The following is a 13,425-nucleotide window of genomic DNA, read 5'->3' on the forward strand; positions in this document are numbered from 1 at the left end:
TTTACACCTGAACAATAATAATGTGATCACATAATGTGTAATAGTACATCACATTTTCCTTCATTTTTATGCATTGTTTATCTTTCACAATAAAATACATTTTCATTGCAGGACTTTTACTTGTAAAGAGTACAGTGTAGTATTACTTCTTTTACTGAATGATCTGAATACTTACTTACTTACTTACTGCAGACTATGTGTCGCAAACAGAACAGAACCTCTGTTATTATAAAATATAGAGCTTTAATTTATTAGTCAGCAACATGGATGAGGAAGAAAAAGATAGTAATTTTTTTACAAGTCATTACAATAACATCAACTGTGCATTATATCATACATTACTTAACCTCAATGACCCAGAGCGAAGTCTGCCAGACAGAGAAAATAAAATAGATGCACGTGTTTGAAATATATGCAAATTTGTTTTGCAAAGTTGAGAGAGAGAGACAGAGAGAGAGAGACAGAGAGAGACAGAGAGAGACAGAGAGAGAGACAGAGAGAGAGAGAGCATTTAAAATCACAATCTGACCTTCCTTTACTTTCAGCATTTCCCACCATAAAAAAGGGTTGAGTACATCTTTCTTGCACTGATAGTATTTCCATATTCCCACAGAAAGACATTCACTGACATCCACGGCAACATAGCATTTTAGACAAATACCATATACATACACTGTACATGCCATGCACAATGAAAAGCCACCTCCTGAAGATTTTGGTACACGTTTCTCTTCAGGCTCGGAGGTGATCGGCTTGTTAGTGGTTGTGACATTTTGTTTTTCACTGCATGGAAGCTGCTCGGTACAAACAGTTTAACATGAAGTCTGTGGCACGTATGATAGCTGGATGGCACTGCACTGGACTGACAAAAAGAAATAAATGGCTGTGAAGTCTGTTGTTAAACAGCTGATACAGTAAATACAGCACCAATCATGGTAGTCAATTCCCAATCACTGCAAATGAGCACATTTGTATTCTAACAGAAGTGTAGACTTATTGTGATTAATATTCACTTAGTGAAACCAATATTTAGCATGAAAGCGGCAGGAATGCAAACGTTCATTGAGAGCTAAAAACAAACCTTTGAGCATACAAGCTGCACGCTCTGCCTTATTATGAATATAATGCAAATGCTACAGATACACGTGAAGTATTAACTGCTTATCAAGATTACCAATTTTGGCAACAGAAGGTGCTTTGTCTCTAATGTGTTTTATGTATCACAAACCGTCACAAACTCACACGTAGCTGCCTGCTGGAATTTCTTATCTCGAAAGAGAAAAGAGAAGGCAATGTCATATTTTTAGCTTTTGTGTTATTAAAAGACCCCGCCCCGAAAAAAAACAAAAAACAAACAAACCCCAGCTTATCACAAAGATCACGTTTAAGTATACAACATTGAGATGTGATATTGACGTATGAACAAAACAAACACTTGGCAGCAACGGATTTTGGAAGAATTTGGGCGGGTGATGCAACATCGTTACTTGAGGCCAGGCTGGTACACAACATGACAAGGGAGACGTCTCACCTGCCGCAAAAGGCCTTCTTATTAACATGTGACTGTACGAGCGTGACGTGTTGTCACGGCTGCAGCCTGTGGCCATTTCTTTTCATCCTTTCATGTCCCAAGAAATGCCGTCATCATTCTGTCAACAACTTGCAGTAAAAAAAAAAACAAACTGCCTGCTTTACAGTAGAGAGTTCTGGTGAAGAAGTTTAGAGGAGTTCGAGAATTTCACTGAACCAGCGACTCGACTTCCAGCTTAGACACTGAATACTGCCAGCAGTCAAGTGATCCAACACGGTCGCCTTTAACAGTTCCTGTGTACGTGTTCAGTCCTTGTCCATGTGTGGATAACTCCCAATGTCCTGGGTTATTGTTGCTGTTTCTCAAAAACACCAAACATAAAGATATTCTCAACGTAATAGCACATTGTAATAAACAATAACACTAACAATAATATTATAATAACAACAATATTTGCACAGATTTACCTATTCACAAAAAACATGTTTTCTAGATAGGTACAAAGAATTACTTTTTACAACCTACAATAAATATTGTGTATTTTTTCCAACAGTTACATAGAAACTGTTTGATGCTGTTGCTTTTGGTTGCAGTGTCTGTCTTGTCCGTTATGATCATTTCACTTTTCTAACTGGAGTCATTCCCCTTAATGGAGGGTTGCAGTGTTTCGGAGGTGGAGGTGTGAAAGGTAGACTGAGGGGTTGGAGGGGGCAAGTATGACAAGGTGTACATCCAGCTCCTCATGTCTCAGCTGGAGTCGTCTGCTCATCATGATGCCGACGGTTACGAGGCTTCTTCTGTTCTTTCAGCTCCTTCAGGCTTTTGGCTTTGTTGTCCCCGAGGCTGCCCTCTCCGAGCTGCCAGTAATCCTGGCAGTACTGGTTGATCAGGCCCATCTCCGGTTGGCTTAGGATGGTCAGCAGGTCTTTATACTGACCGGCGCTCGGAGTCCAGGCGCTGGACTGCAGCGGAGGGAGGGCCGGGCTGCCCGTCTCCACCAACACGTTGTTGACCGTGCGGCTAGAAAGAACCACGAGCTGCAGTTTGACGAGCGTGTGTTTGAAGTTTTTCTCCGTGGATGTGCACTGGTAGATGCCGCTGTCAGACGACTGCAGCGAGCGGATCAGAAGGCCCTGATCTGTTTTTAGGATGCGGCCCTCTGAGCGAATCTGGAAGACAGGAGAGCGAAGACGAAGTTAAATGACACATTTAAACACAGCGCTCATTCGTTCATCCTCTCCTGGCTCATATACATTCACACACCTGACCTGCAGCGTGGAAATGGTGGTGGAAACATAACTGACTGCTTTGCACGGGAAGCTTTGCTCACCTCTTTTCTCCTGTCGCTGTTTTCCTTCTGCAGGTGCCACTTGAGAGACACATGAGGAGACCTGGCCTGGCACTCCAGGAACGTAGTGCTGCCCTCCACCCCGTACTGAACTGTCTCAAGAGTGTTCTTATTGGCTGTAAAACAACGTGGAGAATATATTGATGATTATTCTGAAGAAAATACATGTATTTTAATATTTTATATATTCTATTTATAATATATGATCTAGGTGGATGGAGGGATATTTCTATTGCTGTGCTTAATAAAGAGTCATGCTGATACTCACTGTTTGAGTTGTAACCTCTGCACTGACGGATCGGGTTGCCGTACTTCACATCCTGCCGACGGCTCCGTCTAGTGGGGTCAGATCAACAGACGAAAATAAAAAGCTTAACTTCAACATATTTAGAAAATATTGTGCTAAAGTAAGAAGGAAAATGTTCTCAATACACACACACACACACACACACACAAACAAGTCCTGTATGCCATGCACAGCCTGTCTATACCATCCATATCCTCACCTCTTCTGTGAGGACGAGTATCTGGAGCAGGATTTGCCGTCCCAGGCGCAGTACGGATCTCTGGCCAGACAGCAGTCGGCGCAGGCCTCCCCGTACACATCACAGCGATGGAGAGCCAGATGGGTCACCCCCAAGACTGATCCCACATACAGTTGTTGCTATAAGGTAAAGATCAGAAAGTAAAATAACCAGATACAAACATTTTGGGTGCAATTTACCTATTTATATAGCTATTAAGTCTGAGCCAATTCAAAGGAACATACCCGTTTTGATGAAATCTTCATGGTGGTAATTGCTGTGGGAACCTGCAGTGATACAGTACAGCTTTTAACAAACACACAATAATTATTCACTGTGCTATTTTTTCTCACATAATCAGATCAGAATCAGAATTGTCTTTATTGTATGTACAGTAAGTATGTGCACATGTACAAGGAATTCGATTCTGGTTTTTCATTGCTTTCAATGTACTAAACAGGAATATATATGTACAAATCACCAAACACAATATACTTAAACATACAGAAAGGATAGAGAGAGAAGGAGTAAAGAGAGTAAGGTCAGACCTTGAAGACCTCCACTTCCTCCAACACCAGCTCCTCTGTCTGCAAGTCGTCTCTGGGCAGGACGATCACTTTTTGGACTGATCCCCGATCTGTACAACACAAGCGATACCTCTAAACTTATCTTCCTACGCAGGCGCCCCTCATTTCATCCATCCACTTTTTTTTTAAAGGAAAAACCTTTAAGAACTCCCCAAATTTAACCATCTAGACCAGGCATGTCCAAACTATTCCATAAAGGTCTGTGTGGCTGCAGATTTTTGTTCCAACCAATCGAGAGGTCACCTAATTATCAGCTGAAGACTGAGATCAACTGATTAAATGAGTCCAGCCTGGTGTGCTCCTCCTTGGGTGGGATAAAAAACCTGCCATGTGGCCCTTTATGGAATAGCTTGGACATGCCTGATCTAGACAGAGTCAAGGCTAGAGGATGTATTCTTGACAATGAACTTCAAACTGCACAGTGATACAACAATTAGATCACTGGACAAAGATCATATAATGTCACTTAAGGCCTTAGAGCACTGACCTGTGCCCAGGAAGAGCACCTCGTAGCTCCCATCAGCAGCTGCCACTTGGTCCACTGCAATCGTGGTGAACTCATAGTCCACGTTGGTTCTGACCACCAGGGGGCGCTTGTGCACTGGGTATACGGCATTGTACATGGTGGGGTGGTTTCTCATGAAGTTGATAACCTCATCTGGGTAATCCTTTGTGGATTTCATGTTGGGGGTGAAAGTGCCTCCAGGACACTGTTGACAAAAAAAATCTGACTGTCAAACTTGCAATTTATCAAATTCCTTTTGCAGTAAAAACATGTTCTCATAAAAAGGATGACAGATTTTCTTTTTTTTTTGTTTCTAACTCACAGTGCCAGGTCGTGGGTAGGGGATCTTCCCAGTGTATGCCACCCACTGGTAGTTGGGTCCCTCCTTGTGGGCAAAAGGCCCGTTGAAGACCATACGGATGTCGGCCATGGAGTAGACGCAAACTGCTGAGCCTTTAAACACAGATCTGGAGGAGTGCAGGAGAAAAAGGGTGAGCACATAGAGACGCAGCTCGAGGATACAGATTAACTCACTCCCTGAGATAATTACTACGAGTGTTCTCTGTGGCTGGTACAATCTCCTTCCTTCCCACGTACTCAGCCGGCCTCTTACAGGAACGCACTGGAACACTATGACGCACAAACACACTCTCAAACCGACTCAACCAGAGTCAAGCTGTCTGACACACTGACATACAAACACCCACGTACTGCAGAGAATCGCCAGAGCTCAGGCTCTCGCTGCTGTGTGGTGGGTGTACTATGTTTGTAACTCCTGTCACGGGCCCCTATCATTAGCACTGCATGTGTTTTTATCAGCTGGGTTAAAATGTGCCTGATGCCCAAGGAGAGGATGGAAACAATAACAGTATTTGTTTCTCAACTACATTAATCAAGACATGTTTATGCGCCTCTCCCTGCTTGCATGTAGTCTGAATCTCAATCTACATCTCCGGCTGGTTCCCTTGAATTTTAATGCTGTGTGCTGAATGACAACTTGCTATCAAACCTGACCTGTAAGGAACTATAGGCTCAGTCAGTCTCTCAGAGGAGCGCGACTCCCTCTTGGCTTCGGATTCACAGCCCTGTTTTGTCTTTGTAGCCTGAATCTGACAGGCCAAACGCAACACAGCATTTCAATATCAGAGAGAGCTGACACCTTCAGGCTGAGTGAAAGTGAACACGAACTGCAGGAGGAAACCAAAATACACCTTCCCTCCAAACTACATGAAAGTTAGAGAGTTTGAGAAAGCTGTCAGTCACTCACCCTGAAACTGAGAAGACTCCGTAGATGACAGGATTCTTGGTGTCTTGAGTTGGTTGGATATACACATCCCCTAATAAACAAAGACAGAATTGAGAGTAATTTGAGCAATTAATTCACTAATTAATTCATTAATTCATCTTTTCTCAGTCAGACACTGAAAAACTGGTTCATTTAGCTCCCTCTAAAGGGTCACAAGTTATGGTCACACCATCTGAGTTTAGAGGGTAAATCACTCATAGAAGCCCAGAGTCACAAGGAGCCCCAACTAGACACAGCTTTGTTGTCGGGGGTCCCAATTTGCAAAGCAACTAGTAACTAAGAAATGTGGTGGAGTTATAAGTACAATATTTGCCTGCAAAATGTAGAGGGTAGAGACAATTGAAATAAATATGAGTACCTTAAATTTAAGTTATTCCACCACTGATTGACAGAAACATAACAACTGTCATGATGAATGGTCAGATAAAGTAAACCTGGTATATTAAGTACATATTATTGCCTGTGTCTTATATCAAATCATCCCAAAACTTTATTACTTCCCAGATTCCACCTGGTTCCACCCCAAACTCATTTTGCAATTATGACACATGGAGATTTTTTGGTTTCCTCTGAGGGGGAGTTTTAAGGAGAGTTCCTCAAGAAGTGAGGTTACACGAGCCTCAATGAGATCCTGAATCCAAACTCTTCCAATGCTGAAACTACAGTTCCTGAGTGTCAACAGGGAATATGAGTGAAACAGAGATCTCTGGTGAAACATGACTTTAATAGGAGCCATATGCATGCAGCGACTGTGGGGTTGAGGCCGTCGTGAACCCTGCGTATCCTCTGATGGCTTAATGAGAGAAAAGTGCAAGGAAAAACAATAAGGGAGAAAACTGAAATAAATTTAAAGTCGACAGGTTGAGTAGAATAACACCTCATCCGCGACACGTAGAACACACAGGTCCATTTAATGCTGTGCATCAATGGGAAACTAGTGAAAAGGGCACAGATCGCTTGTTTTAAATGTCCTTGAAAAGACGAGGGCAACAATTATCTCTCCTCAAAAGTCTTTAAAAAAACACCAATTACAATAAAGAGGCATGAAATCTGATCCTCTCTTTTATAACCTGAGGATCTTTCTCATCTGTGGAACTAGAAGCAAGACATAAACCTGACAGTAAGAATGCAACCCTCCGCTCAGATTTATCTCTCAAATATCACCTGAATGGACACGAGAAGCAGCGTGTGAGAGAACGAAATGTTAAGCCACAGTTACGCATGTGGAATTGAGGGTGACATGTAATAACACACGGTTTGATCCCCGTGCCCTTATCTGCTGTGCACAAAATAAACACGAGGAAGCTCAAATTCACACGGCTTGTGTGAAAACATCATTTCTTACCCTGCAAACCTGCAAAAATCAACAAACTCTCCTTCGTTCGTGAGTTTGAAATCACTTCAGAAAAAGACCTCCTTACGTGCCAAGGTATGAAAATGACAGGTAATGGCTGCGCACAAAAGCAAAAATTTACTTTTGGCAAACAAAGCAAAAATTCATAACCCATCTGACGCCAGTTTGACAGGCCTCCTGGCTACACAACCAGCGCAGCGAAAGAGAAAAGAAATAAATCAGCAGAGAACTGGAGCAAGTTGCGTCACTGCAACTTTTGTTTCTGATGTGTCAGATCAGACAGAGTCTTTGAGGCGCTCTCAGCATCACATTAGCAGAGAAGCATCTCTGATTGCTGTAAGCGTGGAGAGAACACAAAGACAGGGCATAAATAAGGTGTTTTTGAAAAGTAACAACAAGAGAAAGTGAGTGATGCACTCAGTGAACAGTCACTGGATGGAACACGGGCTGTCAGATGACTACAGATAGCATATCATTCGCTCCTTGATACCTACTCTTAAGCGTGTGCACCTAAAATGTGTTGTCGAAATGTCCACTTACAATAAGTGCAGAGAAAATTGAAAAGCAAACAAAAAGCAACAACAAAAAGGACCTTTGTCTTCATATTTAGTGAAGAGGTTTTGGGATTTGTCGTCTGCAGCGACATTAAAAAAAACCCCTCCATAATTACATTTCAGAAAAGGCAATAAAACTTTATCGCCCGCACATTCATTCTCATTTTTGTCTGGCAGACATTTTCAGCTCTCCTGCGTCTGCTTGTCTCTTCCCCTCTCTCTTTACATTCCTCCTCTCCCTCTGCACAACCCTGAACGCTTTCTCTTCTGTTAGCCTCTGCCTCACCATCTGAATCTACTCCACTCTCTCCCCTGAGTCCTCATACGGCCACTCTGATGCCTCTGCTGGGCTCCCGCAGGACCGGCAGCAACGGAGACAGAATACATTTCGACCAGACTGTCTGTGGTTGTGGGAAGGACGACCGCAGAGCTGTGGGATGTTCCACTGCACCTCAGGACTCACAATGACCGCACCACGAGTGCTCATCTGCACTGAAGCTACAACTGACCTGCTGCGCTGTGGGCAGACTTCTGAAAGTGCAGCAGCGCTGAGAGAGGAGCGCTCTTCTGCCACTGACGGAGTGCTCTTAATGCATTGCATACATTTGCAAGCTGCAGAGCCTCATCGCAGCAGGAAGAAGCTCGCAGCATAGCTGTGCTTGATGCACAGTTACTGGGTGAATGATTCAATACAGTCACAGTGCATCTGAATGAAAACAGTTATGACAGAGAGACAAATGCATGTTGCCTCTAGCTGTAGTCTATGCAGTGTGTGTACAAGTTCAAATTGTCACACTTAGTAGGTCACATGCTGCATTTCAGTATGCTAATTTGGGATCACTTTTAGATAACAAGAATATAATAATTACGCTTCAATGAAATGCAATTTTGGTCCAATTGGACAGGATTTAGTGCAACAAAATGACATTATATGCATAAAACAAAATTTGATTTATACAAGATATATGTTTAACTGCAAAAAGGTCTCAGAAAAATGGAATACATTTTAATTATTCCACATTCAGTATTCTGTGCAACCAAAAGTGACTGCTGGCCCTGAAAAGTGCGCAGTACTCCACAGTCATTTAGTTTGTGATATTTCTGTGAAAAGTTGCCTCACAGAAGACTTGAAACTTGATTGAGCATTTCAAATAATATTAATCTGATTTTAAATCGATGTGGACTCAGGAAAAGTGAGACGGCTCACATTCAATTTTAGCTTGCAGTTGAAATCACAATGAATTTTTGAGTCTTTTGCTCGTTAAATTTTGTGCGAAATTAGAGTTTTATTTCCAGTGAGAGCACTTTTTTCTGCTAAAATGGAACAAAAACCAGTGAAAAGAAGTGAAAGATTTGCTGCTTGTACCTGTAATTTCAAGGGCACTACAAATCCGTCCTTAATCCTGTCAGTCATGTGAATGACAGACAGGCTGGGATGATCCACAGGGGGTCGGACTGATCCCGGATCCTCATTACTTTGATTATTCTGTGTGTGTGTTTGCTTTTCTATCTCATGCTTTTTTAAGTACAAATTCTCTGCAAAAGCATGTTGATGGCCCTACAGTACAGATGTTGCCTTTGAGGATGTTACCTGCAGGAGCCATGTTGATGTTCAAAGGAACAGACATGTCAAGCTTAACATGCGTGAGTCAGTGACACCTTAATCTAAAGCTGCAGCTTCCCTTGGATTCTTCCCAATATTGCTGCACATGAGCAGACACATGCTGCTGTAAAGGCTGCTTCTTTTCTGGATGTGTGTGTGTGTGTACCCCTCCAGTACAGCGAGCTGCTGGCTCACATACTGCAGCAAAATCTGAGTAGATGTTAATGCTGAAGACTGTCACATCATGGCGAAAGTATGCAAAGCAAATGGAGGTCAAAATGTGAGAAGTCTACAAATGAGAAAGTTGTTGATACTGAATCTGTCAACAAGAAGTCCATCTGGAGACCTCTGTTATGAGTTGGTGTTACACGGTCATGTACGAATTCTCACTTTCCATCTGCGTTTTTTGGACTCATTATGCGTTTCACACTAAGCACACTAAGCAGATGCATTATATGTTCCCTGAGTAGCGGAATATGATCTGTAAAAATGCCACATTGGGTATTTTAGATACTTAGTTTTGAAGTTAACTTATAGATCACATACACTGACCCAGAGAGTGTAAATGATCAACAGGTGGTGGATACAGGCCTGGTGAGGAGATGGGGGGTGTATAATGTCCAGAGGTGAAAGAAAAGGGGCATAGACGCTCTGAAAGGGTCAGGGACAGAGGGGGAATCTTAAACAGGGCAATAATAATTTAAACTCACTTAGTTCATCAAAGTGCGTCTCGATGCCGTCAGCTCCGGGCACTGAGCAGATGAGTCGGGCTTTCAGGAACGTGCTCCACTTGTTGACCAGACAGCAGTGCCCGCCGTCATCGTTCTGTGGGGGGAAGAGACACAGTAGTCATCCATCCAGCTCCACAGCAAGAGTCTGACCACCGTCTGAGGAACAGCTGTTTGAAACAACCGTCCAGACTGACTGCACTGGGCCTGTTGTTATTGGGCCTGCATGAATAAAGATCAGCTCTGTGTTGCAGCTTGGCCCATCTGCACAGGAGGTCAGCCAACTTCTACTGCTGAGGTAAAGATTCAAGCCTTAGGAAATGATTCATGGGCTGCAACTCAACACCTTTTATGGAGGCCAAGTGATTTGCAGAGCTGGAAGACGTACATTTGGTATCTATCTTTATGTACTGTAACATCAAGTAGGGAAGAGGTCTGTTGATTGTGGTCTTTGGTAGAGGGGTGACATGTTTAATGTAATGTCTTCCAGAAAAAGATAGAAATGCTTTATATTGTTTTTATTAGCCATGCCAGGGACATATGTGTAGAACGGTCAGTCGCTCCACCACTTTGGTCTAAACTGAAATAACTCTGTGATTACTGGATGGATTGCCATGCCATTTGTACAAACATTCATGGTCCCCTGAGGATTAAAAATATTGTCTTTAATGATCCCTGACTTTTATTCTAGCACCACCTGCGGGTTGACATCTGTCATTCAGAGTTAAATAGCTTGATACCTGTCAGAACAATTGCCATAAAAATGTTAAAAATATTCAACTTCCACAGATGATGAAATTGAAAAAACTTTGATGATCCTCTAGCGCCACCAGCAGGTCAAACTTTTCATTTGAAATATCAGTCATTGACAGTAAAATATCACAACATCTATTTGTCTTGTAAGGACATTGGGGATGTTTCATCTAGCACCATCATGAGGTTGAATTTTCCAGTTTTTATTGAAATAACTCCACAGACTGCTCACGGTCCCCAGATGATGAAAGAAAGAAATGAAAAAACCATCAGGTCAAAAATGTGAGTTTGTCCAATACTTACATACTGACATTCCCCTCAGCCTCAGTTGTACTTTGTGTTTAGTGGTAATTAGAAATATATCACCCAGAGATGTGCCCGGTGGAATGTGCGGGTTAGAATGATAACACGAACATGATAAGCATTATTCCTGCTAACCTCAGCTGCTTAGCATCATCATCATGAGCATATTAGAATGAATATGTTAGCATTTAGCTAAAAGCACGATTAGTACAACCTCATTCACTGGGCATGGCTGTAGACTTTCACAACCCATATAAAATACGATGCAAGTTAATGCTAGTTAAAAATGAAAATGAAAATGGCCTCTTAATGTACGTCTATCCTGCGCCATGAAGGTGCCAAAAGATGCGTTATTCAACAGAACTGCGTGAAAAATCAAAGCATTACGGGTTGAAAATGAATGATATGCAGAAAGAAATAACTGAGTCTGCAACAGAGTGCCTTAAGCTCATCTGTGCATATAATTTATGTAGTCACAGAGTAGCCTACATGCCAGTGCTGCAACATGCCCGGACAAACTGAAACAGTATTTTTCTTCTTTCTTTGTATACAAAGAAAGGAATAGCTTAATGTATTATATCTTCCAAATTTACAAGAGGGGACAAATAATTAAGATTTTATCACACACTGCGTTTCACAAAGTTTATAAAGTTTTCTCTACTACTCACAACTCACAAAACTCCATGATTTTTTACGGGAGTCTGGCACTGACTCAGGTTTTGTTCCGGAGGACAGACATCTGATCTCAATGTGGATAATGCAAAATGCCAAAAAAAAATGCCATGTGTAATCACAGAGGACAGTTTGTTATCCGGGTAATGTATCCGGATATATGTTCTATAATATATTTCCTGTAAATTACAAACTTCAGGAATGCATCTTGCAAACACAGGCGCGTGTTGAGAGACATTTGTCTGAAGTCCATGTGCAGATGGTTTGAAAGTTTTGAACTCTGTGTCATTTGTCTGTCTTCAGTGGAAAAACAACACTACCGGCCACAGCACTACATCGCTGAGTAAACACAGCTCTGGCTTTGTATGGATGTCTATGCATGTATACAGATGTGAATTAAAGTAAACTCTGCTGCTCAAACATTTCATCCTGAGGGACAAAAATAACAGAATGCTTTCCAAACTTAGCTGTTCAGGCAAACAGCAGAGATTTTGTTTTCTGACTGGTAATTGGTGTGCGTTGCTGTTTCGTGCTCAGCAATTACTGATGATCATGGAGAACTTCCTTTCTGGGCCTCTAAGAGACTAAGAAACAGGCAACAGACTACAACCATTATGGAGACATATAAACCTTTCAGCTGTGATGATCAACATGAGGTTTGCTGACTGGGGTGATAACTCACCAGGCAGATCCGCCCTATCCTGGACTGGGTCATGGGACTCTGGCCCATCTCAGAGGCTTTCTCGCGGAAGAAGAAGTAGAGCTTGTCATCATTCTTCTCAGCGCTGTCTGGGATGAGGTGTGCATGGACGAATGTGGGATCTGTGAAGTAGAAAGAAGGGAAGGAGAGAGCATTAGCAACTTTGCAGTTCAAAATGTCCAGACTTCACTGCGCTCAAGGGGCGTGGGCCCAGGAAAGCCACAAGTGTTAAAGCCTGTTCGAATCCACAAATCATCAAATCAAACCTCAAGTGGACTTTTTGTGGACCTCCAGAAAGTCCACTTGTGGTGCAGATTTCACTGGACTGCACTCAAAATATTACCCATAATTTATAGAAATGTGGCTCTAAAAGTGTGAAAGAAAGGAATGCCAATATCCATTCAAACAAAGTAATCAAAGTTATGTCAACATCAACCTTTCCTTACCTTACCAGTCCTATTTAAATCTCCTTTAAAAGATATGTTCATATAGGGTTTCCAAGTCTGTCTTCAAAACAATACTCTATATGCTTGTATGTACACTGAAACAGGTTTTACAGGGTTTTTACAGGTAGCTGTAATCATTTAGCCTGTGCAGCCCGCAAATCAGTGCAAAAATCTATCTAAAGTTCAGCTGAAACGACAGTAAAATGAGGCTGCAGCATTCTGAGTTAGACATATCAAATGGATATATTCCAAATTTGTTGTTTTCTTTGCTGAGCTGTGGTGGAGGGACAATAACAGAAACAGGGCATTTTTCACCAAAAACACAGTGAATCTAGGAGACACCTGTTTGATGTGGCTGAATCAGACTGCTGAGACCTCATATTAGTTTTTGCTAAAGTCTGATATGCATTTTTATACAGATTTTGGCCCCCATCACTTACACTATTGGTCAATATGAACAGGCGAAATGCTTATAGGGAGCAAAAACTGTTTAAATCTTCACATGGGCACC

At 42.1% G+C, this 13,425-nt stretch overlaps 1 protein-coding gene across 2 annotated transcripts in view; it reads right to left on the reverse strand.

Annotated features, from left to right (window-relative positions):
- Positions 1-235: 235 nt before the first annotated feature.
- The window catches only part of sema3fa (sema domain, immunoglobulin domain (Ig), short basic domain, secreted, (semaphorin) 3Fa), a 51,537-nt gene continuing 38,347 nt past the window's right edge, over positions 236-13,425 (reverse strand). For both annotated transcript variants that reach the window (XM_041947311.1, XM_041947304.1), the window contains 11 exons: positions 12,451-12,590; positions 10,023-10,137; positions 5,763-5,832; positions 4,818-4,962; positions 4,478-4,700; positions 3,952-4,040; positions 3,649-3,690; positions 3,386-3,543; positions 3,148-3,215; positions 2,862-2,995; positions 236-2,700 (listed from right to left, as the gene is read on the reverse strand). In XM_041947311.1, coding sequence (XP_041803245.1) covers positions 2,272-2,700; positions 2,862-2,995; positions 3,148-3,215; positions 3,386-3,543; positions 3,649-3,690; positions 3,952-4,040; positions 4,478-4,700; positions 4,818-4,962; positions 5,763-5,832; positions 10,023-10,137; positions 12,451-12,590 — 1,613 coding nt within the window. In that variant the 3' untranslated portion in view covers positions 236-2,271. The remainder of the gene's footprint in view (positions 2,701-2,861; positions 2,996-3,147; positions 3,216-3,385; positions 3,544-3,648; positions 3,691-3,951; positions 4,041-4,477; positions 4,701-4,817; positions 4,963-5,762; positions 5,833-10,022; positions 10,138-12,450; positions 12,591-13,425) is intronic.

The sequence above is a fragment of the Chelmon rostratus genome, chromosome 2 (genome assembly GCF_017976325.1).
Source record: "Chelmon rostratus isolate fCheRos1 chromosome 2, fCheRos1.pri, whole genome shotgun sequence".
Lineage (NCBI taxonomy): Eukaryota > Metazoa > Chordata > Actinopteri > Chaetodontiformes > Chaetodontidae > Chelmon > Chelmon rostratus.